The sequence below is a fragment of the Sphaeramia orbicularis genome, chromosome 6, assembly GCF_902148855.1.
Source record: "Sphaeramia orbicularis chromosome 6, fSphaOr1.1, whole genome shotgun sequence".
NCBI lineage: Eukaryota > Metazoa > Chordata > Actinopteri > Kurtiformes > Apogonidae > Sphaeramia > Sphaeramia orbicularis.
The window spans coordinates 34,963,691-34,990,401 of record NC_043962.1 but is presented as its reverse complement, the minus strand read 5'-3'; the positions used below and the strand labels follow the sequence as shown (position 1 = coordinate 34,990,401).

At 36.7% G+C, this 26,711-nt stretch overlaps 2 protein-coding genes and 1 long non-coding RNA gene across 4 annotated transcripts; 2 read left to right on the top strand and 1 right to left on the bottom strand.

Moving 5' to 3' along the window:
• Positions 1–2,688: 2,688 nt before the first annotated feature.
• LOC115421524 (uncharacterized) lies at positions 2,689–3,974 on the top strand. Its single transcript, XR_003935695.1, has 4 exons — positions 2,689–2,926; positions 3,360–3,447; positions 3,531–3,726; positions 3,826–3,974. It is a non-coding gene; the product is annotated as an uncharacterized LOC115421524 (long non-coding RNA).
• Positions 3,975–5,872: 1,898 nt separating this feature from the next.
• parp16 (poly (ADP-ribose) polymerase family, member 16) lies at positions 5,873–11,106 on the bottom strand. 2 transcript variants are annotated; one of them, XM_030137427.1, is made up of 7 exons: positions 11,038–11,106; positions 9,543–9,739; positions 9,035–9,172; positions 8,739–8,945; positions 7,444–7,615; positions 7,216–7,360; positions 5,873–6,663 (listed from the first exon to the last, which is right to left on the bottom strand). In XM_030137427.1, exons 2-7 carry the CDS (start codon positions 9,729–9,731, stop codon positions 6,528–6,530), a joined length of 987 nt encoding a protein of 328 aa, XP_029993287.1. In that variant the 5' UTR covers positions 9,732–9,739; positions 11,038–11,106; the 3' UTR covers positions 5,873–6,527. The 2 variants fall into 2 exon arrangements, with proteins under 2 accessions (XP_029993287.1, XP_029993288.1); XM_030137428.1 differs by lacking the exon at positions 11,038–11,106 and adding an exon at positions 10,299–11,003.
• Positions 11,107–13,884: 2,778 nt separating this feature from the next.
• scamp5a (secretory carrier membrane protein 5a) lies at positions 13,885–25,701 on the top strand. The gene is made up of 7 exons (XM_030136410.1): positions 13,885–14,128; positions 14,905–14,983; positions 15,152–15,271; positions 20,383–20,539; positions 20,633–20,734; positions 22,930–23,047; positions 23,132–25,701. Exons 2-7 carry the CDS (start codon positions 14,977–14,979, stop codon positions 23,318–23,320), a joined length of 693 nt encoding a protein of 230 aa, XP_029992270.1. The 5' UTR covers positions 13,885–14,128; positions 14,905–14,976; the 3' UTR covers positions 23,321–25,701.
• The last annotated feature ends 1,010 nt before the right edge of the window (positions 25,702–26,711 follow it).

Genomic DNA, 26,711 nt, shown 5'->3' with positions numbered 1-26,711 from the left:
GTAGTGTAAAATTATTTGTATTAAAAAAAAAAAAAAAAAAAAACTTTCTAAAGCAGAAATCTCACAAAACTCAACAAATGGCCATAGTAAAACAAAACATTTACTAAGTGAATAACTCACGTCTGACTGATTTTTATGAAATACATTTAGAAAAGAACATTAAAACATCAGTTGCTCCGTCTAACTGTATATGGTTTATACAGTCATGGTGATAAAAGTTTTGGAAATGACACAAGTTTTATCTTCTCAAACAAAATGCTTATTTTTCCATGTGTTTCTGAGGTACATTTAAGAACAATTAGAAGGAATATATCACATTTAAAGAAAAGAATGCATTTGTGTCATTCCCTTAACATTTGGCCACAAGTGTATATTACTAAAATTCTACATGCAATACAAAGCATTTAAGTAAATACGTTTCTTTTGATGATCTCACCACTAACATCATATACTCCAAACACCAGGGTTTGTCCTGCACTTAGTTTTATGTATGTCTGCCTCATATTAACTCATAAAGACCCAAACAGCCACTGATGACCAAAACCATCTACTGATCTAAAATGTTTAATACCTGTTGATCCATTAATCCTATCAATACATGTAAATAATTGGTGTAAAATGCAGTTTGTCATCTTTTCATGGTCATCAGACATGATTTATTTGGATGTTCAGAGGCTCTGTAGTGAATGTGTAAACACCATCATCTTCTACAACATAGGTGTCAAACATGCGGCCCGGGGGCCAAATCTGGCCCGCCAAAGGTTCCATTCCAGCCCGCGGGATGAAAGTGCAAAAATTCCCCTGAATAGTCAAGGTTGTCCAAATCATTTTGGTTCACTTTCCACATACAGACCAACGTGATCTCCAGTAAAAATAACAACACAATAACCCATAAATAATGACGACAAATTTTCTTGGTGAAAAATTATGTGGAAAAAATTTAAGTGAAAAAAAATAACATTACACTGTGAACATATTTACATTTACAAAACTATTCTTTCACAATAAAATTCAAATAAATACATAAATAAAAACAAAGATGAACAACCCGAAATGTACAATTTTAACAATATTCTGCCAGTTACTAGATGTTTTGTGTATTTATGGATCCACTGTGATCTGTAGTTGTGTTAATAATAAGAGATGTAATATTGTAGAAATTGTTCAAATTTTAGTTCCAAACTCCAAAATTTTAACAATATTCTGCCTGTTACCAAATATTTATGGAACACCGTGTGTAATGGACATATATAAATAATAAGTTGAAGCATAATATTGTTAAAGTTGCACAAATTTTTCAAATGAAATTTCTGTTTTTTCAGGTTATTCATATCTTTTTTGTAAAATGTTATTTTCATCATTTAATTGTTGTTTTTTTTTTTTTTGGTTTTTTTTGGTACTAAAACAAAAAGAAAAAGTTGGATTTGTCATTATTTATAGGTTATTGAGTCATTATTTTACTGGTCTGGCCCGCTTGAGAACAAATTGGACTAAATATGACCCCTGAACCAAAATGAGTTTAACAGCCCTGTCCTACGATATCGATTCATCTGTAAAACCCATGGAGTTTGATCAGTGACAGTAAATGGAGATTCTTGTTTTATGTTCAATTAAGGATACATTTTGTTGAAAAAGTCACTTTTTCTTCAGTTTCCCCTGTTTCTGATATAATAAAACACAACTTTAATCTGAACTTTTATGAACATCTACATGATTAGAAAATTACATGTAGGAAAATACGTGATTTATACTGAAAAAACCCCACAAAATACAAAGCGTAATATTATAATAAATGGTGATAAATCAGTTAAGAATGATTAAATTGATAGAAAAATTCATTTGGGAATTGCCACAGAAGAAGCACTGGATCCTTATGTGTTAAAATAAATTCCTCTGTCTAACCTGGAAATTGTACAATGACAGCTATTTCTTTTATATATGCAGCCTGTATATGACTAAAATGTATAGTGTGAATCATATCTGAGGACATGGTGAGAGAAATGATGGAATGTGTCTATTAGTGATCTGAAACTGAGACGACAAGATTGGACTAATGTTGCATTTTTTCTCTTTTTCTGCTTTTTACCATCTCAAATATCTGTCTCTGCGTTAAACCATCCAGCTGAAGCCGAGGCCGTGCAGTGTTAGTGTCCATTTTTTATTGTTATGTTCACAACCAGTCAGTTTTTTATTCAGAGATATGAAACTTACAAGATGTCCTGATCTGATAACCTGCTGATGTCCTAATCCTTTTGTTCTCCTTTTGTTCTTTCAAGAAATAGGTCATTACCTGATTGTAAGTGTGCACTGAATTGCCCCTACCACGGGTCATGTGACTCCAAATACAAAGGGGGCCAGTCTTTCCACCTGCATCGGACTTATCTGACGGTGCTCAGAAGGAAGAATTTCAAAATAAAATCACACTATTGATAGTGTAAAGATAAGCAGGGGGATCATTAACTGTATTTAGACGACATCCACCCAGTGAAACCCCCTGAAGGCATCCATTGGCTGCTGGTGGGGGTGGAGGTTATAAACTATGAGCTGGGGTATATAAAAGGAGCTGACAGGTGCTCTCACCTCAGGATAGCTTGGGGAAAGATGTGGATGTTTGTGTTGGTGACTGCGGTGCTGGGGGTGTTGGGGTCAGGGGAAACACAACAACGACAGCAGCAGCAGCAGCTTCAGGCCCTCCACTGCCCCCCCTGTGAACGGATCCACTGCTCCACACGGCAGGCACTGAAGCTCCAGTGTAAAGGTGGAGTCACAACAGGAGTGTGCGGCTGCTGCCCGGTTTGTGCCAAAACAGAGGGGGAGTCCTGTGGGGGGACGTGGGATTACCTGGGAAAGTGTGATGAGGGACTAGTGTGTGTTTACCAGGACTCTGAAGCTGACAAATCAGAGCGAATTGGACTCTGTAAAGCAGGTGAGACCTCCATTCACATCCTTAACATTAGTGGAAAATAAGAAAACTGAGAAAGTGGTGTAGGTTTTATTATCAGAGAGGTAAATAGACGCTTTATCTGCATTATTTTGCATCACCAAAAGTGAATCAAATGACCCCAAAATCCATGTTCAGGCTCTGATGTAAGTCTTTGTAGTGGGAGCGGAGCCAATGTGGTAAATGTTTTTATGACTGTGGAGACTGATAGTATGGTCAAGGCTTCCTTTGATTCAGGTTTCTGCACATATAATGACACCTCTTATCTCTATGTGGTGAAAAGAGTTGTCACTGTTATTGATACAGTATCAGACATAGTACGAGATTAGATTTTCAGATTGACTCGCTACACAGGAAGATTTCTTTGAAAGATCTAATATGTTGAGTGATTTTTATTTATTTATTTATTTTTTAACAGTGATTGAACCTTTGGATCCAGAGAGCTGTCACCCAGAGTGCACCAAGGAGTACTGCCAGGCAAACCCCTCAAAAATCTGCTCTGCCAGGTAAAAAATGCTCCAATGGATGTGTTTTAGATGCCTCCTTTTATTGCATTTTTGATAGAAAGCTATGTTTTTCTTCTGCGTAGGTTTGTGTCTCTAGAGAAGAATTCGTGCCAGGGCTCCTGCCAACACACCTCCTGTTCAAGCTGTCTGCTGCTCAGTCCCCCATCATGCTCTCAGACCTGTGCTTCCTCCGACTCATCCTGTCTTCACCGCTTTGGGAAGTGTGTGCACAATCGTCTTCTAGCGCCTCTTAATCCTGTGTGCCACCAAAATATACAGGTAGGACTACAGAAAAAGCAAAGGAAGACCAAAACCGACAAATTAAACCATTATATGTGATCGTCCATCAGTCCAACGCTGTGTCTTTTGTCTCTGCAGGACAATTCTGAGGGGTATTTGGTGTGTTTGGTCCCAGCCTGTCTGAATTGAGGAAATCCAGAGGAAATGTTAAGAAGTTCATGTAGCAAAATGTAAAAAGGCAGCTATTTTTACACTTCAATCACATGTTATTTGCAATGTAAACAATGTGCAATGTGAAATAAAGTCTATTAAATCACAAGAAAGTGTTGTTTTCAGATTAAATTACATTGGCCTACAAGTAAAATGCCTCCGAAATAAAAGTAGTATAATTTTACCATGTTTGAGCCACTAATAACAAAAAAATTTGTCAAAAAATGCAGGTTGGCTCTAATTTCCAAGATACAGTCTTGAGTCAAAATGTGAAATTATGAGAATTAATCATGGAATGGATTTACTCTTAAGGAATGTTTGTCTCAGAGCTACCAGATCTACTTCAAAACACTGTCTGCACATTAAAATATTCACTTTACTGGTTATTTCTGGTGGAGGATTTATACATTTATTGTATAAATGTACATAAACTTATATATATATGTGTGTGTGTGTGTGTGTGTGTGTGTGTGTGTAAAAACACTTTATGACTTCTGAGGTACTTCTGAGTACCTCTCATCTGCAGTATAGTTATCTTTTGCATATTCTTTTTGTATATTTTGTTCATTTCAGAAGTTCTATTAGTCCTTTAGTAGCACACATGTATTAATATTTTATTCTGCAGCCTTTGCACAGTCCTACTTTTCCTTAATACTCTGTGTGATATTTTTTATTGTTTTATTGTTTCTTAGACAGTCTCTTTGCACTAAGTGTTTTGCTGCTAAATTGAACTGAGCTGCTAAACTGATATTCATTGTTCCTGTGACAATAAAGTTCTATTCTGTTCTATTCATATGCATTGAAAACATCAGCTAAACAGCACTTTTGTCATTTTGCAATTCACCTTATTAAAGTATGTAATATTTAGCACATTAAATCTGAGCCAGATCATTTTTAATACAAATTATAGACCAGTGCTATTATAATGGTAACTGTGATAGACCTGCTTCTATGATATACATTAAATCATGACTGAGACACGTCTGCAATGCAATAAGTAGATATGATTCAAAAATACCACACATGAACATCATGTTGATGAATTCTACTCTTGAATCATTGTATTCCTGTCATTTTTGGCGGTTTTTGCTTCCATCATGGGAGTTTTCTGGTTAACAGGAGGAATAAGTATCTGACTCCCCTCTGCCATCACTGCCCCTCTGTCAGTTGATGGTTATTGAATAACAGACACTTTATGAGGCAGCAATAATGAAGCTTGTGCAGAAAGGGAATAAAGTGTAGGACCAACAATAGACAGTTTGTACTGTGTCCTTCAAATGTGGGCCGTTTCTGACTAAGAAGCAGTTTATCTGGGGGATTTCGCAAGATGGAGCCAGTTTTTTATACGAAAACAAAGGCCTGCTTTTTCTTTCATCTCCTCTTGTCACTGAGTGGTGAATTTAATCACTGAAGTCCTGTGGTACATAAATATCTGGTGTTTAATCCCAAAGAGAAGATGAGTTTATTTTAAAGCAAGAGCTAGAATGGGGAAAAAATAGGTAATCTACTAAGAAATTATCAATGCACCAATGATTGATCTAGTGTTTAATTTAACAAATTTAAAATCTTTACACTTTTGTTTCTGTTTAAAGATAATAATAATGATAATAATAATAAGAATGTTAAAATTCGCTTTAACAATCTAAAATAAAATCAGCAAATTCTCCTCCACTTGTGCATTTTCTCAGTCAAACTGCTGATAAACATATCGGGTATGTATTAGGATGACAGGATCTGTCACCAAAGCAGGCCGCCTCTGTTATCAATCCCATATATCCGTCTCTCTTTTTTTACTGATAAAAACAAAGGCCTGTCTGCATGCCAGCTGTAATAAATGTGCAACCCATGTTAAAGTTTGAATACATCTGAACCACACAAAACACATGAACAATAGAAAAGTACATGAGATCATAATGGAGTGACCTTTCTGATCAGAATCTCTATATCTGAAAAAAAAAAACAAATCAAAACAGACTATACATTTTGTCAGTTTTATTACAAACTAACCTCACAGTATCCCTTAAACCACCAACAGCCAACAACGTTTTCATTTTATTAGTCAAAAAAATAAGACCCTGTGGCTTTAAGAGAATATCCATCACTTCCTTTAGAGACATAAAAGTATATGTTAAATTCATGGACATTTCCAGAACGACTGTAAAAGTTTCAGAGTTAATGAGCTGGAGATGGTCCAGACTTGACAAAATAAAGACATCTCAACCTCACTGACAAATCATTTCAATTAAAATCATATTCTCTTTCCTCCTTTGGCTAATAAAACTTTGTCCTTACAGGACTGACACCACGCAACAGCGAAGTTCATCTACAAAACTGGATGTTTACTAAACTGTACAGGTTACAGCTGAAACATTGCAAGATATTCTTCTGATGCCATGTAGTCTTATTACACATTTCACTGAAATTAAGAGACAACAGGATCCCAACGGTGACTATCTGAGAAGATATGTTATGTTGAAATAACAGTAATCATAACGATTTGTACAAATAAAGGAACAACAGTAAAGAGAAACAGTATAAAGGTGCATAAAACATCTCTACTCAGGCCTCCAGTCGGTCTGATCAGGAAGGCACTGATGAATAACATCCAGGTTGTCTGCCCTGTTGTCTTGTCACCTGAAGAGTTTGTTCCAAAATGATATGAAGGAGGTGGAGTTGAAGGCACCGATCAGTATGAGCAGCAAAAGGTAAAGACTCATCATGATTGCAAAATGGTGTCTGAGCAGCCAGGAGCTGCTGCGGGAATTTCTGGTAAAGACAAACGAAATCATTATGTTTTATGTAGCAGAGCGCCCTACTGCAACAACCAACTAAAACTGATCAACCTACGAGAAAAACAAGATGAATGACTACTACATAACTTGTCTGAGAAACACCAAATAAACATTCTTTTAGCCAGAACATCATGTCTTCATGTCTCTCTATGTTAACCCTGAGAATATGAATGTAAGAGTATTAATGACCAGGGGCGTGTCACTCTCCTAATCCTAATACCTGAAACTTCTCAACAGTATTTCATCTAATAAAACTAGAAAGTGTCCAATGGTATTTAAAAGAGCATAGTTACCAAAATGTATCAATGCAGAAGATATTTTCTAATTAAATTTTATGATTAATCTAAATTATATCAGCCTTGCTATTTATTACAACTAAATATGCATATACACTGGAACCTGCATGTAGATTTTAGCCCAAAAAACTTTCCTTTTATAACCTTGGATTGTTATGTGTTGAAGAGCTCATGAATGTGTTTGTGTCCTTTGCAACAAAAATGTATGTTGTGAATCAGGAAACTCTTACCTGGACAGGTGCCTCCTCTGAGAGTAAACAAGCAGGTACTTCACTCGCAAAAGCTGGTTGTTGGTGACAACAAAGTATTTCTGTGGTACATCACCTCCTTCACTGTTCTTTGCCCTGGAGCGCTGACGATCAACAATTTCAGAGTCTGAAATGGTACAAAACAGTTTAGAAAACTCTGCCTTAACAGTTATCATAGTTGTTTTTTTTCTGAGTCATGTGGTAACAAACCTTTCTTCTTCACTTGGCACTTCACATCTGGATGGTCGATGACTTCACACAAGGCAACACAGCTGAGCAGTGGACCCAGAAGACTTTCTTTCCAGCCGCTGCTGTGGGGGCTGTAAAGGACAGCCATGCTGAGGTCACTGGTGAGGTAGGTCCCCTCTCCAAACACAGAGTTCTGTGCACAATATTGGACACATTCAAATACTTCTCATTATTATTTCAGTCTTTTAGAAAACAGTAAAATCGTCATCCTCTTTACACTGAGCAGACTCTCATAATAATATCAATGCTAATACAGGTCTATAAAGCCTTGCAATGCCTTATAATGGTCACTGTGTTAAATGAGATGATTGTTCAGTTTTATATTCTAGCCATGACCAAGTATGTGCTACTTCCCATCTATTATAACAAACACAATGCCTCAGGAAGGAGGTGATTGTAGCCCACTTCCAGGAACAAGAATGTAAACAAACAATGTTGTCTGAAGAGGACAACACAGGTTGTGAATTATTTGACGGGAATTTAAAAATAACTTTACTTTAATCACTTTACAGGATGGTAGAATGCTTAGGGTTCCTATAAGTCAACAAAACACAAGTGACATGACCCATCATGGATGTCCAAAAAACATCTAATATACAGACACAGGTCAGCCATTCTGATGGGATGAACTGAGACATCCCTGATGTAGCATCAGTTGTTACTATAACACACTACATGAGATTAAAATACTTTTTGTTGCATCTTATGCCCAACATCTCCCAGAGAGCACCAGAACCAATCTTATATTCTGTAGCCTGAAGCCAGCATGAGGGCCAATTTAGCATGATGCAACAGCCTGTTTTTGGTAGTCAAGACTTGATTAAAATCACAATATGATCAAGCTGCAATTCTGGTACCATCATACTATTACAAACTAGAAAAGCACTCATAGAGCGCAGACCTCTGCCAAGGCAGATCAGTGCCCCCCCCCCCCCCCCCCCATCACTACCAAAATTTACTCATTTATTCCTTATGCGAATATCAACATTTCCTGAAATTTTCATCCAAATTCATCCATAACTTTTTGAGTTATCTTGCACACGGACAGCCAAACAAACAAACCAATGCCGGCAAAAACATAACGTCCTTGGCGGAGGTAATGAAGCATTGTGTTGCTACAGAGACACCCCAGCCTATAAATCATATGCTCCAGACAAAAATGATCATTTACACATCAATTGTAAAACATCACAATATCTGTCAAAGAAATCATAATAAGATTTTTTTGCATATCATTCAGTCCTATCTGCACCAACCTTATTAAGGTGACAGTGCAAGCCGTTGTGAATGATAGAGTGAAAGTTTTCCAGGCGGCTCCCGTGGAATGCATAGAAGAGGTCTCTGCCAGCCCTGGTCTTCTCAAACCTGGCATTCATCTGGTCACAGTACTCAAGCTCAAAGAGGAAGTCTGGCACAGGTGCAGAAACCCCTTCATTTTCAGTCAGCTTACACAGCTTGGCGTACTGAGAGAGGTCAAAGAAACACAGTGTGAGCAAAACAGTAAGTTGATAAAGATAATGTGATTTCTAGGGCGGTGCTCATGGTGATGTACCTCTTCTTTCTGTAACGTCTTGACAGCAAAGCTCTTTGAGGAGAGAATCCAGTGTGCAAGAGCCAGATGATGATCTCCTTCTCCAGGTCGTAACCTCACCAGCTCTCTTACACCAGGCAGAGATTTGACATCACCCAACTAGATAACACAAAGAAAACAAAAGTAATATCTGCTTCATGTGAGACATTATTTGACCCAAACACAAGACAACACAAAGCAAGTCCTGAAATACAGTTTAACTGGATAATAAACAAAAACATACACCTAAAACTTGATTAGGTTTTGTTAACTACATTGTAAAATCATAGTACACTATGTAATAAGTGAATACAAGCATGACTGATGAAACTATATTTTTACTGGGCCAGTTTCCTCCTCATCTGTAACCAAGGCATCATTAACTGTTTCCAGCACATTACTGCCACCAAGTGTATGTTTGTTGTGTTACTGTAACACTGTTCTTATATGGTTCATATGCATCCTTTATTTCTAAAGGAAATTGCCTCACCAGCTCCTCAAAGTCCTTATTGTCACCACTTATGTATCGAGGGGGGAACGGTCTGAGCAAAGAGTCTTTCTTGTAGTTTTGTGCAGCTGCAACAAAGAGGCTGCAGCGGAGGTCTGCAGCCACTGGGTCCCTGTGCAGGCAGGAGCACACCAGCTCTCTGACGGCTTCAGCTGGGAGCGGTGGCTGCATTCCCAGCACTGCAGGTGGAGGTGATAAGATAGCATAAGAGAGAATAGCCAAAAACTAAGTGAGGTCTTAACAACTTACATTTAGTAACGTTTCTGAGGGCAAACGTGAATAATGGGTGGGCAATATCAACAATACCAACATCTTTTTTCATTGCATATGTAGCTTTATGTGACTGTAACAGTATATATCATGACACGATGATTGCTCTTTAAATTCAATCAAGAATACACTTTAAAATACTAATGTTATCTTATTTTGATTGATACTTATGTGAAAACATTTTCTGATCAAATTGTGTCACATTCACTGACCTTCATGTGCATTTGGGTTGACTTCATGCACATTTTCTGCCTGTATATCTGTGAAATTCAAAGTGTTGTCCAATTGATGAAAAATGTTGCTTTTGTATCATGTCCTGATGACCAAATATTGGAGCATAATATGGAACTATATACATTTCTAACATCACAAAACATATATCACCCAGTCATACAGTGAATGCACTTAGAAAAGAGGTAAGTTGTTAGAAAGGAATTAAAAATGTCTATGACAATTCTAGTGGCTCACCCTGAAATGTTCAAGCAAATCCTCTAATCTGAAATGTGAAGTAGTTTTCCTTGCAAAAAAAAAAAAAAAAAAACCTCAATGGTGACATTAACTGTCACTTTCATTTTCATTCTATTGACTTATCATGTAGTAGAAAGTAGATTAACCTTCTGGCTCTAGTTATCTTATATTGTATCATATATGTGATGTAATATAATGGATGCTTATTCTGGCATCTTCTGGTTCTTCCCTGATGTAAATGCGTGGGTACGATCTGACAGGGTCGCAAACTTTGTCAAAACATCTAACCCTACTTTGAATTAGTGAAAGCTGAACACAGGAAGTCATCAGAATTAACTGGTTTAGCTCATACAACAATTTAGCACCAAGTTACATCTTATAGCTTACAAATTAGACACTTAAACCATTTTCATCAGCACTTAAAGTGACTGAAAGGTTACAGACACACTACATGTCTCCCCGTATAAAAGCCCCGTACACTTTATTTTTCCGCACCTACAACGCCGAACAGGCTAGCTACCTACTAGCTTAGTTCTTCATATTTGGGTTACGTTAACTTAACTAGCTAACATTAGCTATGCTACAAGTAAACAGCTGCTAACATAACCACCGACACGGGCAACAAAACACAGATTAAGACTATTATAGGGCCTTTATTTTATTTGAAGTACAGCCCCATGCCACCTCGAAATACCTCACCCTATTTACACTATGCTTTTAAAACCTTATCTGTCGTTACCTTCAGTGTAGCTCAACTCATAGCACTGCAGGAAGAGCTAATGTTAGCTTTAGATCCCGAGGCGTTCAATGATTATCGGAACAAGGAGCTAATACCAAATGAAGGTGAAAATCTGTCAAAACATTTAACGCAAGTTAGATTTATCATATGTTTTGTATTTGGTACGGGATATTTTTTCTTAAATTACACTTAACATAGATATTTTAGGATTTGTGTGACCCTAAGAACATACTGAACACGGAGACAGTGAATGCAGCATATCAGTGAACATATCCTGTTTAGAGACATGGGGCTGCAGGGCTGATGCTCAGGTCATGCACTTAGGTTTTCATGTAAAAAATATATATTGTAATTTTTGGGTCTGCTCTCACTGTATTGTGCATATAAGTATATAAAAGTAAAATTCTTGGACATTTCTTGGTGTTAAACACAAACTGAGAATAACCGCAACGTATTCATATGTAGATTGATGACATATTTTATTCCTATAATTTTGTATGAACACTTTGTTGTCAAAATGCGAACTGAAAAAACCTATACATAACAAAAATGAAGAAAATCTCTTGTTTTCAAGAGGAAAGCATACTGATGACATAATTTGACTTCATTTGACAGATTTGCCAAATATCTAAAACAAACAAAAAAAGTGTAATTAAGGCACCATTTTTCTCAAAAATGTTATCATTAACTCAAGAATTCATTCAAGCCTTTTAATAGAAATAATTTCATTCTTTGGAATAAGAATACAATTTCATTAACTTTATTGGCCATTTTGTGAAATCTGTTTTTAATTAAAAGCGTGACATCTGCTGCCTTCCTGATATAAAATGTTTAAACAGTGCAAAAAAAATTCTGTGTATTTGTACAGCCAGTGAGTTATATAATATACATTTCTGTTGAAAAAGAGACACATTTACCGACATTTTGCCATCCCAAAAGAGGATGACCTCTTTACACAATTTACAATTTATAAACTTGTCATCTATATACAGGATGTCTGCATATCCTTGACCCAGAAAGTCTCTTGGATGAGACAAAATTTTTTCAAAAGAGCTAAACTAGTCCAGTTGAACTGAGAAGAACTACCATGAAGAACAATGACCTGGGCAAATGAGAACCTACACAGACATCATATCCTTGAAAGGTTAAATTTTTTTGTCCTCAATTAATGCATTAATGATCTGTTAAACTGATAAATAATCCTTAAAGCTGACATGCAAAGGTCTTAAAAATGCCACAGACACAACATAATATCACTATATTTTCTTTGGAAAGTATTTGCAAAATATGTGATTAGTGCTTATCACTTTAGTATAAGAGAGGTGGGAATGAGTGGAGCCACCAACAATCCAAAATGCTGAATAGCTGATGTTTTCAATGTATATGATAAAGTGTTATACACACATTGGTTTGTGTACATTTATACAATAGATTCATAAATCTTCCACTAAAAGCAACCTGACAAGTTAATGTATTGTAATGTGTCGACAGCATATTGAAGTAGATCTGGTGCCTCTGAGGCAAACCTTCCTTTCGATTAAAATGCATTCTTTCCCTAATTCTCAAAATTTCCTATTTTGATCCAAAGACTGCATCTTGAACACTACAGCCAACAAGTATTTTTGACTTTTTTTTTTTAATTTTTTTTTTATTTTTTTATTGTAACTCAGGTTTAGTTTCACTACTTTTATTCTAGAGGCACAAGTATAATTTTGGCCACCACTGTAAACTTGACTCAGATAAAACATGCAGAGACAAACTAATATGCCTCTGCTGTTATAATCTTCCATCCTTTTTTCTCTTAGATTGTGTTATTTATAATGTTTTTTTTTTTTTTTTTATTCTTTTATTGACATTCAGTATCAGACATTCACATCCGGTACATCAGGGGTGTCAAACTCATTTTAGTTCAGGGGCCACATTCAGCCTAATATGATTTAAAGTGGGTCTGACCAGTTAAATAGTATAAATAATAGGATAAAAACTGATAAATAATGTCAACTCCAAAGATTTTTATATGTTTTTGAGTGAAAAAAGTCTAATTTCATAATAGGAATGTTTTCATCTATGAACTGTACTTGAACATAACACGAACAAATATGAACAACCTGAAAATTCTTTTAAAAAAAAATAAGTGCAATTTTATCAATATTCTGCCTTAGTTTATAATTTATACATATGCATCACAACTTACAGATCACAGTGGATCTACAAATACACAAAACATTTAGTAACAGACAGAATATTGGTACAATTCCAAAGACTGCTATTCAGAAATTTCAGGTTATTCACATTTTTTGTAAAAGGCTAGTCTGTAAATGTAAACATTTTTGTGTAATTTTAATTTTTTTACACAACAACAAAGAGAAAAAATTGTAGTTTTCATTATTTACAGGTTATTATGATAGTATTTTACTGGTCTGACCCACTTTAGATTGAATTGACCTAAAATGATTTTAACATCCTCAACTGTTAATATCTTCAGTGTAATTGCTGCATTTCATAAATTCATCCCAGGGGCCAAACTGGACCCTTTGGCAGGCCGGATTTGGCCCCTGGGCCACATGTTTGACACCTGTGCGGTACATCATATGTACATATATTATACAGCTGTTGTCTGCTCTAAATGCCAAAATGATATATTTGTTTTATGTCCAAACATTGAAAAGAAAGGAAGATAGATGATGTTATTTATGTACTGAATATCTATGAAAGAGCACTGGTATGTGTCCAATCAGATCAGGTTGTGTAATACTTCCACTGTGTCAGCATCAGGGAGGGGAGGGGGCGGGCCCTGATGAATCATCTCTGCTTTCTGATTGGTCATTTGGGGCCAGCAACAAATCCCGTTTTCCATCTCAGGCTCCCTAGTACCCGGGCGGGTAAAAGCAGCGGACGGGTATGTGCGTAAAGAAAAGACCGCACGTCACGTGACCGTCTCTTACTCCTGAATCCATCATTTGCGGAATAACGATACATATTTGCGCCGGAAACTGCCTGTTACCGCCAATGTGTTCGATGCAGGTTCAAGCGTAGGATGCCATTTACAGCAACGGACGGATTTTAGCGACATTCTAGGACGAAACGGGAGGTAAGGCGATTGAATCACTCATTTTCATTCATTGCAAAAGGCAGGAGTAGAGTCATCGCATTAGAATAAACCAGATCACAGATTAGTTGGCATTGCGGCCGGTTTGTTCTTGACCTGCTCCGGGGATGGAGGAGCACCGATGCACCGTGTCACCCAGGCTGAAGGACGCTTCTCCATCGCCTCAGATCACGATGCACTGTGTCCCACTGCAGCATCACCGCCATCCGCCCATGGAAATACAGCCAGAAAACAGCTTTAGTATCAATATGCATGGAATCATCCTGATCTTTACTGGCTCTAGAAGCTGATTTGCTTTGTTTTGAGGCTGCACATCATCATCATCACCATCATCTGTGCTCCACATCCTCCATCACAGGCTCCACAAACATAGCAGATATTGTGTAAAGTGGTAGATTATATCCATATTGCAAGATGAGGATCTACACATATAGTTTTGCTGTTAAAGGTCTAATTTGTAAACTCTGTAGGCCTGTAACACGCCTATGTGGGCCCATAGGTGATGAGTGTATTTGAAGAATCACGACCAGGCCACAATGCCTCCCATCACACAGCTTAAAGAAGACATGTTTATCTCCTTTCACCTCCACATCTGATCAAATCCTGTGGGGATGAAGGCTTTATTCCAGTGAATCATTGGCATACAGTAGCAGAGAGAGGAGGCCTGTCTGTGGAGGGTTGTGGCCTGGTCACTACAATGAGATCAGTGTGAGTAAGTGCTTTATTTGCTCTTAATAAAACAGTTCCTCTCTGTGCAGTTTTCTAGGAAGCTGAGACTTGTGAAGTCTGTGTGCCAGTTTGCAAGTGGAGGAAAATACTGAGAGTTCATCATGGCAGGTAAGCTTTCAGATCAACAACAAAACAGATTGATTCCCATTTAATTCTACAGTATGTATGCATGCATAGACTCCATAGACAATCCCTTATGCAGCTGCCTTGACTTGATTTTTTTCATTATCTGGGTGTGTGTGGGCAGCTGTGTTAAACTGTGTCTTTGTGTCCTAGAAAACAACTTCCCCCCGCTGCCTCGATTCATCCCCCTCAAGCCCTGTTTTTACCAAGATTTCAACGAGATCCCAGACCAACGCCGCACCATGTGCAAACGGCTCTACTACTTATGGATCTGTGAGTCCCAATACAGCAACTACAAGTTTCAGTCCTTATGTTGTCATCGTGATAATAATCTGTTTACCCATTGGCTGCTTTGTTTTGCCATGTTACTCTGTTTTTCCCATAATATTATGAGAATGAAGCGTCACACACAGCCTGCAACAAGGAAGAGTTTATATAGTTTTTCCATTTCCTGGCATTATATGCACATGCTCAAATGTCTGTTGCATTGTTGTTTTAATTCTGTCTAAACTGTGTACAAAGCAATGCCAATTTTAGACTATTTCTAAATAATATCTCCTAGAAATTATCATTATTTTCCAAACTCAGTATAGGATTTTCTCCTAGTATTTTACACTAGTTGCTTTTCCATTAACCCTCAAATTGCACAAGTATAACGTATGCATAAAAATTTGCCCAATGGAAAAACAACAATTTCGCCCAAACTCTCGTTTTATGATGAAAAGTTTTTGCGCTGGCAAGAAGGGGTTTTTCAGGCATAGCGAAATTGGTATATCATGCAAAACTGCAATGGAAAGACCTAGAGTCACATGAACAAAAAGAAAAAAAAAACCAGATGTTGACGGATGTTACAACAAGCAAAGAAGAAGAGTTTTAAAAGAAATACGGCGTATGTGTGGACACACCAGGAAACCAAATAATTTTTTAATTTAGTATGGGATAGAGGGGTAATATATAATTATAATGAATATATCTTTAAATCAACATGATATTTATTTTTGGCTCCATGTTTATGGAATGACTCCTTGAGTCATATTGCAATAATTCATTAACAAATAATCGCATTTGTGATTTAATGGAAAAACTGACATCATACACTTCTGTTTTTTTTAAATTTAGTAAATATTGGTAAAGTTTTTCACAGATGTCCAATGGAAAAGCCTCTACTGTTGCCCATAAAGTTGGAATAATTGTATTTTCAGCCACATTCCTGTTTTTATTCCTATTTATCCACATAAGTAATCACCTTTGACATGGTGTAATAATTACATAGTGAGTCCCAGTTACACTATATCTATCAAGAATAAATCACATTCATTTCATGAGGAGGTAAAAATATTTTATTCCAACATTACGGGCAACAGTGTATATCATTTAGGTACATTTAGTGTTTTCTTTCACGTCAGCTTAGTCAAATGAAATGGATAAACACTATTCATGGGGTTTTGCTGTCATTTATGATGGTGTCGCCTCTTTGTCCTGTCCTCTGTTTGAGGGTGTGGCTCATACAGGCCACATCGAAAACACAATAAGCAGGTGAAGGGAAGGTAACTCAAGAAAAGTGATATTTCCACCTGTTTTACACAACCATGGCTTGCTAAGCTAACGGTGATGTGTTGAAATGAAGCTGTCTGTATGTAGCCTCGTTGCTGATCTGATCACAAATTTGTCCAATTCTAGTAACAGTGTAACGGTTGAGACAGCAGCCCCTCCTCTCCTCTGTTTATCAGCAGACCTGCAGGCAGTGCAACTGAGAGAGGAAGAAGGGCAGGAGGACACAGAAAAATACCAGCAATAGGACTTTTTTATCACATTGTACACTCATTTCCAGTTGGATATTATTCAGTATCAAAATTAACTTTACTGTCGCTGCTCTACAAACAGCATTTAGTTATATTTAAGGGACAAAGCAGCTAAAATCATGCTCTGAATTATAGAATCAATTGTAAAGATTAAAGACTATTGTAAAGACCCTTAGGGACCCATCAGGCCATTTGGTACATTTTTATTATCTTTCTTTTTTAATTTGGTGACCATCATGGCTGTGTTCTAGCTTATGGCATAAACTGATTTAAGAATGTTTCTTGTTAGACATTTATTGAATCTAATGTCAGTTACTCTTATTACTACTGACACTTTTTACCCTCTGGAAACCCTCAAGCCAAAAATGTACATGTAAAAAAAAACTGCTCTAAAATAATCATACCAATCATATATTCAATCATATATCAATATTTTTTCAGCATTTTTCAGCATTCATCTCTTAAACTACTTTATTGTTTCATATACTTTTATTCTAAATGATTTCTTCATGTCCCACAAACTGGATTTTCTGTTTGTCACGGAAACCTCAATGACTGTCGTTGAGTCCAGTGGTCTTTATGAACTTTTGCCACTTGACTGCACATATCTTGACTCTCCGAGGACATCTGGTCATGGAGGTGGGGTAGTGGCTGTTTACAAGAAAAGTTTCATCTGTAAACAGGCCAACAACATGTTATTCCAGCTCTGAGATGAACTTATTTGAGCTTGGTGCTGTGCACTGTAGTATACAGACCACCCAAGAATAACAAGGACTTTATTAGTGACTTCACAGATTTCTGGGCGGGTATACCAAATTATTACCAAGCTCTGACTGTTGAGAATTTTAACATACATGTGTTATCCTGTGAAGCCTTTGGCCAAGTACTTTTTAAATCTCATTGACTCTTTTAATCTTGTACAGTCCATGTCTGGTCCCACACAGGAGCGTGGGCACACTCTTGATCTCATTTTAACACATGGTTTTACTGCTTTTAACCCTGAAGTAAGTGATGTTGTGTTTTCAGACCACATGCTGGTTTTATTTGACATGCCTCTTCCTTGTTATGAGGCCCTTTTCCACCAAAATACCAGGAACTTTTATTATCAGGAATTTATTTACCTGGGTAAAAGAATTCCTGGTAATTTGTGTGCTTTGCGTTTCCACTGCACCCCAAATTTCCAGGGAATTTATTCAAATCAGGCTGATGATGATGATGATGATGATGATGGGGGAGTGGTAAAAGAAACTGCACTACACCTCCAGCCCAGTGGGTGGTGGTAAGAAGAAGCTGAAGGCCCAAAAAGTGCAATGACGCTATAAAACAGTGGCCGACAAGCACGCATCATTGTTTGTGCGACACAATATGCCCAGGATGGAGAAGCCAAGTTAAATAATAAAACCACGTGATCTGAATAGGACAGATGACAGGTATTATTTGCAAAGACATTTGTGATCGCACTAAAAGAAAATCTTAAAAAAGAAAATAGATTTTAAAAGCCGTTGAGGAGATTGACCATGAGATGGATGAAATGTGTTCCAGCATCTGTATATACAGTATGGGACTCCTTAAACTGAATGACAGTAGCGGTTCTGGTACGGTCCAATAACTGCTCCCTTGTTCTTCGGTTTATACTTCTGTCATTCGGTTTATAAACGTGTACCCAATTTGGATCAAATTTAAGGGCATTTCTGCGAGCCAGGAGTGGGAGGTTGGAGTGTGTTTTTCACCCCAACTTCATTGTCATTTTGCTTTATTCCAGCATAATTACACCTCAAGTGAGTGTCATTCGGTTTTGATGCTGTACACAAAATTTGTACACGTTTGTAAACCGAATGACAAAAGTATAAACCGAAGGGAGCGGTAAGGCTGGACACTGATCTTAAATCTGATGCTCCGATTAAATCAGTGGTTAAGTCCAGCTTTCTTGAACTGAGACAGCTGGCCAAAGTGAAATCATCTTTCCCTCGGCATCAGTTTGAGATTTTAATCCATGCTTTTATCACAACTGGTTTAGATTATTAAACGCACTTTATGTTGGGCTTAGCCAGACGTCACTTGTGTACCTACAGCTTGTTCAGAACCTTGCTGTTCGACTTTTAACTGGAGCCAAAAAACGGGACCATATCACCCCAATTTTAGCATCACTTTACTGCCTCCCAGTTCATCTCCGAATTGATTTTAAGATTCTTTTATTTGTCCTTAAATGCCTCAATGGCCTTGCTCCGCAGTATCTGTCCAACCTGCTCCAGCTGCTCTCTCAGATCCACAGATCAGTCACTGTTAGTCATCCCAAAGACAGAGGAAGCTGAGAGGTGACAGGGCTTTTTCAGTCACAGCCCCCAAACTGTGGAATGAACTACCTTTGCACACTCTACTTCTATTTTAAAATCCTCTCTTAAAACAAATTTTTTATCTTTGGCTTTAACTCAGTGTGAGGGGTTGGCTTTTATTGTCTTAATGTAGAATTACTTTTATTGTTTTTATTCATTCTTTTATTTGTTTTTATTTGTTGACTATGTACAGCACTTTGGCCAACTGTGTTGTTTTTAAAGTGCTTTATAAATAAATTTGATTTGACATCAGAGTCTTGGACATATAAAAAATTAGCAATAACATTGATTTCAGTGAATTAGTATTTTCTATGTGAGATGAAAAAATGTGGTTTTAATGTAAGTCAGTGAAGCATTTTTTTTAAATTGAGGATCCTGCACCGCACAAAAACTAATAATACAGTCAAAGCAGTGTTATTACTAATCTTTAATATGTCCAAAACTGATGTAAAACATTGCCACATCCCTCCTTCATGTATTATGTGGAAAATGTCTCATATTTTAATAAAACAAGTGGCATCATGTATTCAAATTGGCATTTAAATGGTTAAAATCTTGAAAATTTGTGAACATTTGGTAGGTTTAAGCAGAGCTGAAGTGGTTTAGAGATTAATGCAGAAAAAATATTGATATATGATGTTTTTATAGCAGTTTCTGTGCATCCTCATTTTTGGCTTGAGGTTCCTCAGAGGGGGTAAATTAGGGAGGATAACAGTAGCTTCATACTATTGTCATGCATTTTAATCAGATCAAATCTAATAGAGTATTTGTATTTTTCATATTATGGCTCCTGCTTGTGTCAAAAAAATATAACTACCACACGAATTTTACAACTTATGTGACTCAGTGGAGTTTTTATTTTTAGGACTTAGAAAAACAGTGAAGACAGCATATCATTTCAGACGTCTAATTATGGTTAAAATGATCTTAGTTCTACATAACAGTGAGTGATCATGATGTTTGTGTGTTTTTCATTATCATATAGGTTCTGCTACTTGATAACGTGAATATAAGGTTTGTTGAAAAAGTAGATTAGTTACAGCTCAGACCAGTTGATGGTTTTTAGAGTAGATGTCAGTCTGTTAAATAATCATAGCTTTAATAGAGTTGAATATTTTAGTGTTGACTAGTTGAGATTCATAGTGAGTTAGTGGTGTTGATTTATGAGTAACACCGACTTTTGACCTCTCATATATTCACCATAGATGTGTGTGTTTTTTGTCGCCCTTGTTCTCTGTGATAATGACAGTAAATAGTGCCACTCTGGCTGTTAATCTGATTGGCTGTCTGGCATGGATGTGCGGCGGCGGTGGAGCGACTAACTTCGGTATGGCCATCCTGTGGCTCATCCTCTTCACCCCCTGCTCCTACGTGTGCTGGTTCAGGCCCATCTACAAAGCCTTCAAGTAAGCCGATTCCACTCTGTGCAAACACTAGGTTTGTTCCTGCGTTTCTGCTGAATCAGGTTGTTTGTGACGCCGATTACTCTCCCTGTGCAGGACCGACAGCTCTTTCAACTTCATGGCTTTCTTCTTCGTCTTCATGGCCCAGGTTGTGATCAGTATTATTCAGACAGTGGGCATTCCAGGCTGGGGCGTGTGGTAAGACCGTCGTAGAATATCACCAAACACAGATATAGAACAAACAGCTTGAGTCATACATGTGTCACCTTCTGATTCAACAAATGTACATGAGAAAGCTTCATTTTGATGTAAACTCTACTGATGTCTGACTTCAGCAGTAGATTCAGGACAATAGATTTACATTAAATCAGCATGACACCTCCGTCTGAAAGGACAACAAGAACAATACACAGTAGCACAAATTAAACAAATCAGTATTTCTGTCTTTTATCATACTGACCTTGTAATTTCTTTTCTTTCAACATCAGCTTTGCAACATTTATTTGCTGGCTGTGAGCAAAATTATCTGCTGTTTTATCTTTCTTAAACAGTTGTTGGAAAGAGCATGTCTGAAAAATCAAATAATTAATTAATCTTTGCAGGTCTGACTACCATTTTTATGTTGTAAAATATCCCAAAAGTCTTGGACTATTCTATGTATTTTACCGAATATTCCCACTATGCTCTTTGCCCATAAAGTTGGAATAAAATATTTTTACCTCTTCTCATGAAATTATCATTAAATGTGATTTATTCTTAATAGATAAACTGTAACTGGGACTCAGTATGTAATCATTGCACCTGGTCAAAGGTGATTACTGATGTGTATAGATAGGAATAAAAAGAGGAATGTGTCATAAAACACAATTTTTCCAACTTTATGGGCAATAGTGTATCAAATATTCAATCAGCAATATTGAAGTTAAGAGAAATCAGTCATTTTATTCAATGTAATGGTTTATTTAATTTCTTTGCCTGTCAGTGATATTAGTAAAACACAGCAAACAAACACTCATCACATGTCATATTGCAACCTAATGATACACTAGTTTATTCATAGATTTTGGTCCTCTAAACCACTTCAGTTCTGCTCCAAACTACCAAATGTTCAATAATTTTCAGGACTTTAACCCTTTAACAATAACATCAATATCATTGCATTAATAGTTTTTGTGCAGTAGATGAACCCTCAGGGCAAAAAATGCCTCGCTGACTCACACTGAGACCACATTTTTAATGTTACGTAAAAAATACTAGTGCAGTGAAGTCAGTGTTATTACTACATCTCTTAAACTACTTCATTGTTTCATATCAGAGTCTTGGACATATCAATAGCAATAACAGCAATAACAATGATTTCAATGAATTAGTATTTTCTATGAGATTTTTTTTTTTTTTTAAATGCAAGTCAGTGAGGCTTTTTTTGCATTGGGGGCCCTGTACCACACAAAAAACTACTAATGCTGTCAAACCAGTTTTGTTACTAAGCTTTGATATAGTCCAAGACTCTGATGTAAAGCAATGCCCCCCCCACCACCACACACACACACACACACACACACACACACCACACACCGTGTATTATGTGGGAAATATAACTTCTTTTCCTTAATAAAACAAGTAGCATCATGAGTTAAAACTCTGAAAATTACTGGACATTTGGTAGTTTTGTGCAGAGCTGAAGTAGTTTTAGAGATTTACGCTGAAAAAAAAAGCAGATAAAATATTGATATGTGATGAATTTAAAGCAGTTTTTTACATGTACAATTTTGGCTCGAGGATTCTCAAAAGATTTAAAGATTGTCAATAGTGTTTAACAGACCTGTAAGAGTAACTGACAGTAGATTCAATAAATATGTCTAAAAAGAATTACTCTTGCAGAAATTTATGCCATAAGCTGTAATAGCCATAATGATCACCTAAACAAAAAAGACAAATGACAAAAATGTATAAAAATGGCCTGACGGTTCCCTAAGCATTCAATCTTTACAACATGGTTGATTCTATAATTCAGAGCATGGTTTTAGCTGATTAATTCTTTAAATATAGCTAAATGCTATATACAGTATATGGGGTCCCTGAGGGTTAAATCTTTTCAAATCTTAATTATTTTTATTATTATTATTTTTTTAATCAAATATTGATATATGGTGATTTAATAGCAGTTTTTATGCATGTATGTTTTTGGCTCAAGGGTTAATAGTAGCTTTATAAGAACCTGTAATGCATTTTAAGCAGATCAAGTCTAATAGAACATTAATGCAAATAAATTCCTAGAAATATAAGTTTGTGGAAATGTTGGTTGGACATAGGCTTATGTGTTCTGTTATTATTTTGCTCAGAAATCCTGTATCAGCAGAATTAACCCCTGACTGTGTGATTGTGCTCACCAGTGGCTGGCTCGCTACCATCACTTTCTTCAGCACTAACATCGGCTCGGCTGTGGTCATGCTGATTCCCACCATCATGTTTACTGCAGTGGCAGTGCTGTCCTTCATCGCCCTCACAAAGGTGACCTAAACACCACAGTCGAACCTGTGCATCAACAGTACAGAACTTCTTGAACCTACAGCGTGCATATCCTACCTTTCACAGGTCCATAACTTCTACCGTGGCAGCGGTGGAAGTCTGGGTAAAGCCCAGGAGGAGTGGGCCACCGGGGCTTGGAAGAACCCCCACGTCCAGCAGGCAGCTCAGCAGGCAGCCATGGGAGCCGCCCAGGGAGCCATGCAACAGAACCAGTACTCGGCAGCTCCCACCTACAACTACGACGACCCGATGTAGGACAGAGGAGGGGGCCGGGAAGCCGAGTGGGAGAGATAAAAAGGGATCAATTAAGAACACAATTCAGAATTAGGTGCCCTTCATTATAACACTGTACACGCAGAATTAAAAAAGAACAATGTAGACAGTCATGTTAATGGTGCAAATATACCTTTTCTTGAATTTTGACACAGATCGGAGTACAAATCTTAATCAGATCACTTTTAATTCAACAGCCGGTCATGTAAAAAGCTGTTTGTTTGGTTTTTTTTATCTTTTATGCTGCTCAATTTTAGCTGGTCAGTGAGTTTTACTTCACAAAAATATATCTAAAACCAGTCCCAGAGCTTCATCTGTTCACTCAGATGGAGTCTTCAGTGGTCCACAGTCACGTCTGCCTCTGCCTGTGTCACACTGACCTCTAATGTGTTTTAAGGTGCTGTGATAGCCATATTATTACTATGATAAAACAATTTAACTATGAACTTAGGGACAAATGAGCAAAGATATTTAAGTGTTTATGATTTTTAGTCTTTTTGCTGGTTTCCAAAATGAAATCAACCTTTAGGGAATCAAATGGTAAAATGTCCAAAACAGAAAATAATTTGGCGCTAAGAATAAAAATCAGTTGCCTTTTCCTTTTTTATTCTTAACTGAGAAGTTGTTCCGCATCAGTGAATATTTCAGTTTGATATAGTATTTTTTACATCTCAGGAAAGGTGTGACAGCTGGTTTTACATTCTATCTGTGAAGCCCTCAATGCGTCTTTTTTGTGTCCGTTAATCACTACTTTTTCGACCATTAAGGGTGTTTGTTTTCGTCAACACACTGGTTATGTGCTGTACTATTAGGTTGATTTCAGTTCATTGACTTACATGTCAAAGTCAAGCACATGCAGTGTTTAGAGATGCAGATCTTTGGGTAAAACATTCCAAATTAACGCTGTACAGGTTAAAAGTGAAAGAAAACCAAAACACGTGGATGTCGGACTTACAGTAAATATTAATAATCATTGTTGTAGGTGGTCATAGCATTGTATGATGGATGTTTTCCCTTTAGGAAATTCTCCCACTAACCCGTACATGTAAATGCTTAAATGACTACTTGTTTCTGAAGCTCTGGATTTCAGGCCTTAGTGTGTCATTTTGTGGCTGTTGGTGTTATTCCATAATTAGGTGTAATATGATATTTATATGAAGAAAATAGAATATAAAATCAAGCCGGTTATTTCTTCTTATGAACTGAAAGTGAAAGAGAATATTTATGTGTCGCCCTCGTGAGGCCTGATGTGTTCAGTCAGAGACATTGTCATTGATTTTGTTTTCAGTGAAAAGGTTTTTCTTTCAAGATCTTCTTCACGATCCAGTAGTTGGTTATTACAGTAATACAGTATTAGACTTGAAGCAGATGTGAAGATACGTATCCGAATGCTCGTTCTTTCTAAACCTGTGAGTCGTCTTGTCTGGTTGTGATGATGTGATATTCAGTAGACTGTTTGTTGTTTTGCTTTTCAGTTGTTTTTTGTACTATTTTTTGGGTGTATTATGGATGGCGTGTGGATGAGTTTGAAGCACATGTTCATTGTGTCTTTCCATGGCTGCGGTTTCTGTTTTTTTATTATTATTTTTTATCATTATGAATTATTTTTTCCCCAGTGGAACAATGCTAACAAATATACTAAACACTAAATTTTACCAGAAAAAACGTGGCTTTTGTGCAGTCTTCAGACATAGACAGTAATATTAGTCAAAGTAAAGCAAACTGCATTGTACTATAATGGTACTGCTCTAAAGTTGGACGCCACGAGTGTGATTTTACATAACATTTTCACCAGCAGATGCACATATTATAAAGTATAACTTTAAACGTACCATACACACGCCCATCTGTTAGTAAACGCACAAAGTTTCAGTTGTATAAGTGTAAAGTTATGCACAAAGGTGAACGAACAACTTACTTTACTCTGTGTGTAGTAACTCATCCTGGTCTGCGGTGGCTTTCAGACCATTTGTACATATACAGCACAGTCAAAGTGAATATGAGAACTACAGCTGTATAGTTATTGTGTAGCAGTACGTTGGACAGGTAATACTCCGCATTTTATGTTGCTCTTCATGCTGTATCAAAGCTTCCACGAATGACCCAACATAACACCTGTATGTTGTTTGATATGTATTATCATGTACTATATCATGAGTAGATATAAATATATAATAATTACATGAGGTGAGGTAAATATTTGCCATGGATAAACACTCAATAGAAACATGTTTTAATGAGGTGGATTAGCTGTTCGAGGAGGCTGTGTCTCCATGAGTGAAGTCAATGAGGAATACATTTTTGTGTATTACTTTTGTATTATTTGGTCTTACCCTAATAGATATTAAAGAGTTCTTGTTGCATCCTGGTGTTTTTCTTTTCTTTCTTTTTTTTTTTTTTTTTTTGATGAGGTGCTGTACACACACCATCAGCTTCAGTTTTAAATTCATGTAAAATGTTCTCTGAATACTATGACTGCAGAATTATGTTAGTTTTATAGACTTATAAAAGGCTAAAAAGCATCTAGAATTTAATTTAGCAGATTTTTATAGATAGATAGATAGATAGATAGATAGATAGATAGATAGATAGATAGATAGATAGATAGATAGATAGATAGATAGATAGATAGATAGATAGATAGATAGATAGATAGATAGGCAGGTTAGTAACCAGATAAACATTAACATTAAGGCTAGTACAGGGGTCTGCCCCCCCCATGGCTCCTGGTCCTAATGTTCCTTTAGCCTCTCTGTATGTCTCCCTGTGGGTTTGTCAAAAAGCATAATGAACATGTTGAAATTAACTGAATGAATCAATAATTTTTAGCATTGTCATAGCCCCAAATCTATTCTAACATTGTCCATCTGCAAAAATGTGCACACACTTTGGTTAATACAATGACAAAATCACGTTTTGATATTACATCAACTAAGGTGTATGTCAGTGCTATATTTCTTTTCTTTCTTTTTTTTCCAAATTCAACAAGACATAGATCTACTTGTTTTTCCATTTCTTTCAAAGTCTATTAACACACTTTACACAATGTTACAGTAAGACGAGTAAAAAATCTTCAGTATTTTCTTTATTACTTTCTGTTATTGTAATGGAAATGTGAAGTTTAATAACAAACTACTCACAAATAGGCTACTGCAGAACAGCCTCCTCTTGGTAAAATGAGTTTAGATATTTCTTTCATGGCTCCAGACAGATTTCTTTCCTCTTTTTCCGAGTCCAAAATGGCTCTTTAGATTGTAAAGCTTGCCGAACCCCAGGCTAGTATATACTCTAAAAAACTTGCTGTACAATACTAGAAACAAAACACTTCTAATTTAAAAATCTATTAAAAAAATACCAAATGTATTTTATTTAC

Excerpts from the sequence above, each read along its gene's own strand:
- parp16 (XM_030137427.1), bottom strand. The coding sequence starts at position 9,731 with ATGCAGCCACCGCTCCCAGCTGAAGCCGTCAGAGAGCTGGTGTGCTCC. Across the intron at positions 8,946-9,034 it reads AGACGTTACAGAAAGAAGAG|TACGCCAAGCTGTGTAAGCT; the intron begins GTACATCACCAT and ends GACCTCTCTCAG. Across the intron at positions 7,616-8,738 it reads TGCACTGTCACCTTAATAAG|AACTCTGTGTTTGGAGAGGG; the intron begins GTTGGTGCAGAT and ends TATTGTGCACAG.
- scamp5a (XM_030136410.1), top strand. Across the intron at positions 20,540-20,632 it reads CCCATCTACAAAGCCTTCAA|GACCGACAGCTCTTTCAACT; the intron begins GTAAGCCGATTC and ends CTCCCTGTGCAG. Across the intron at positions 20,735-22,929 it reads ATTCCAGGCTGGGGCGTGTG|TGGCTGGCTCGCTACCATCA; the intron begins GTAAGACCGTCG and ends TGTGCTCACCAG.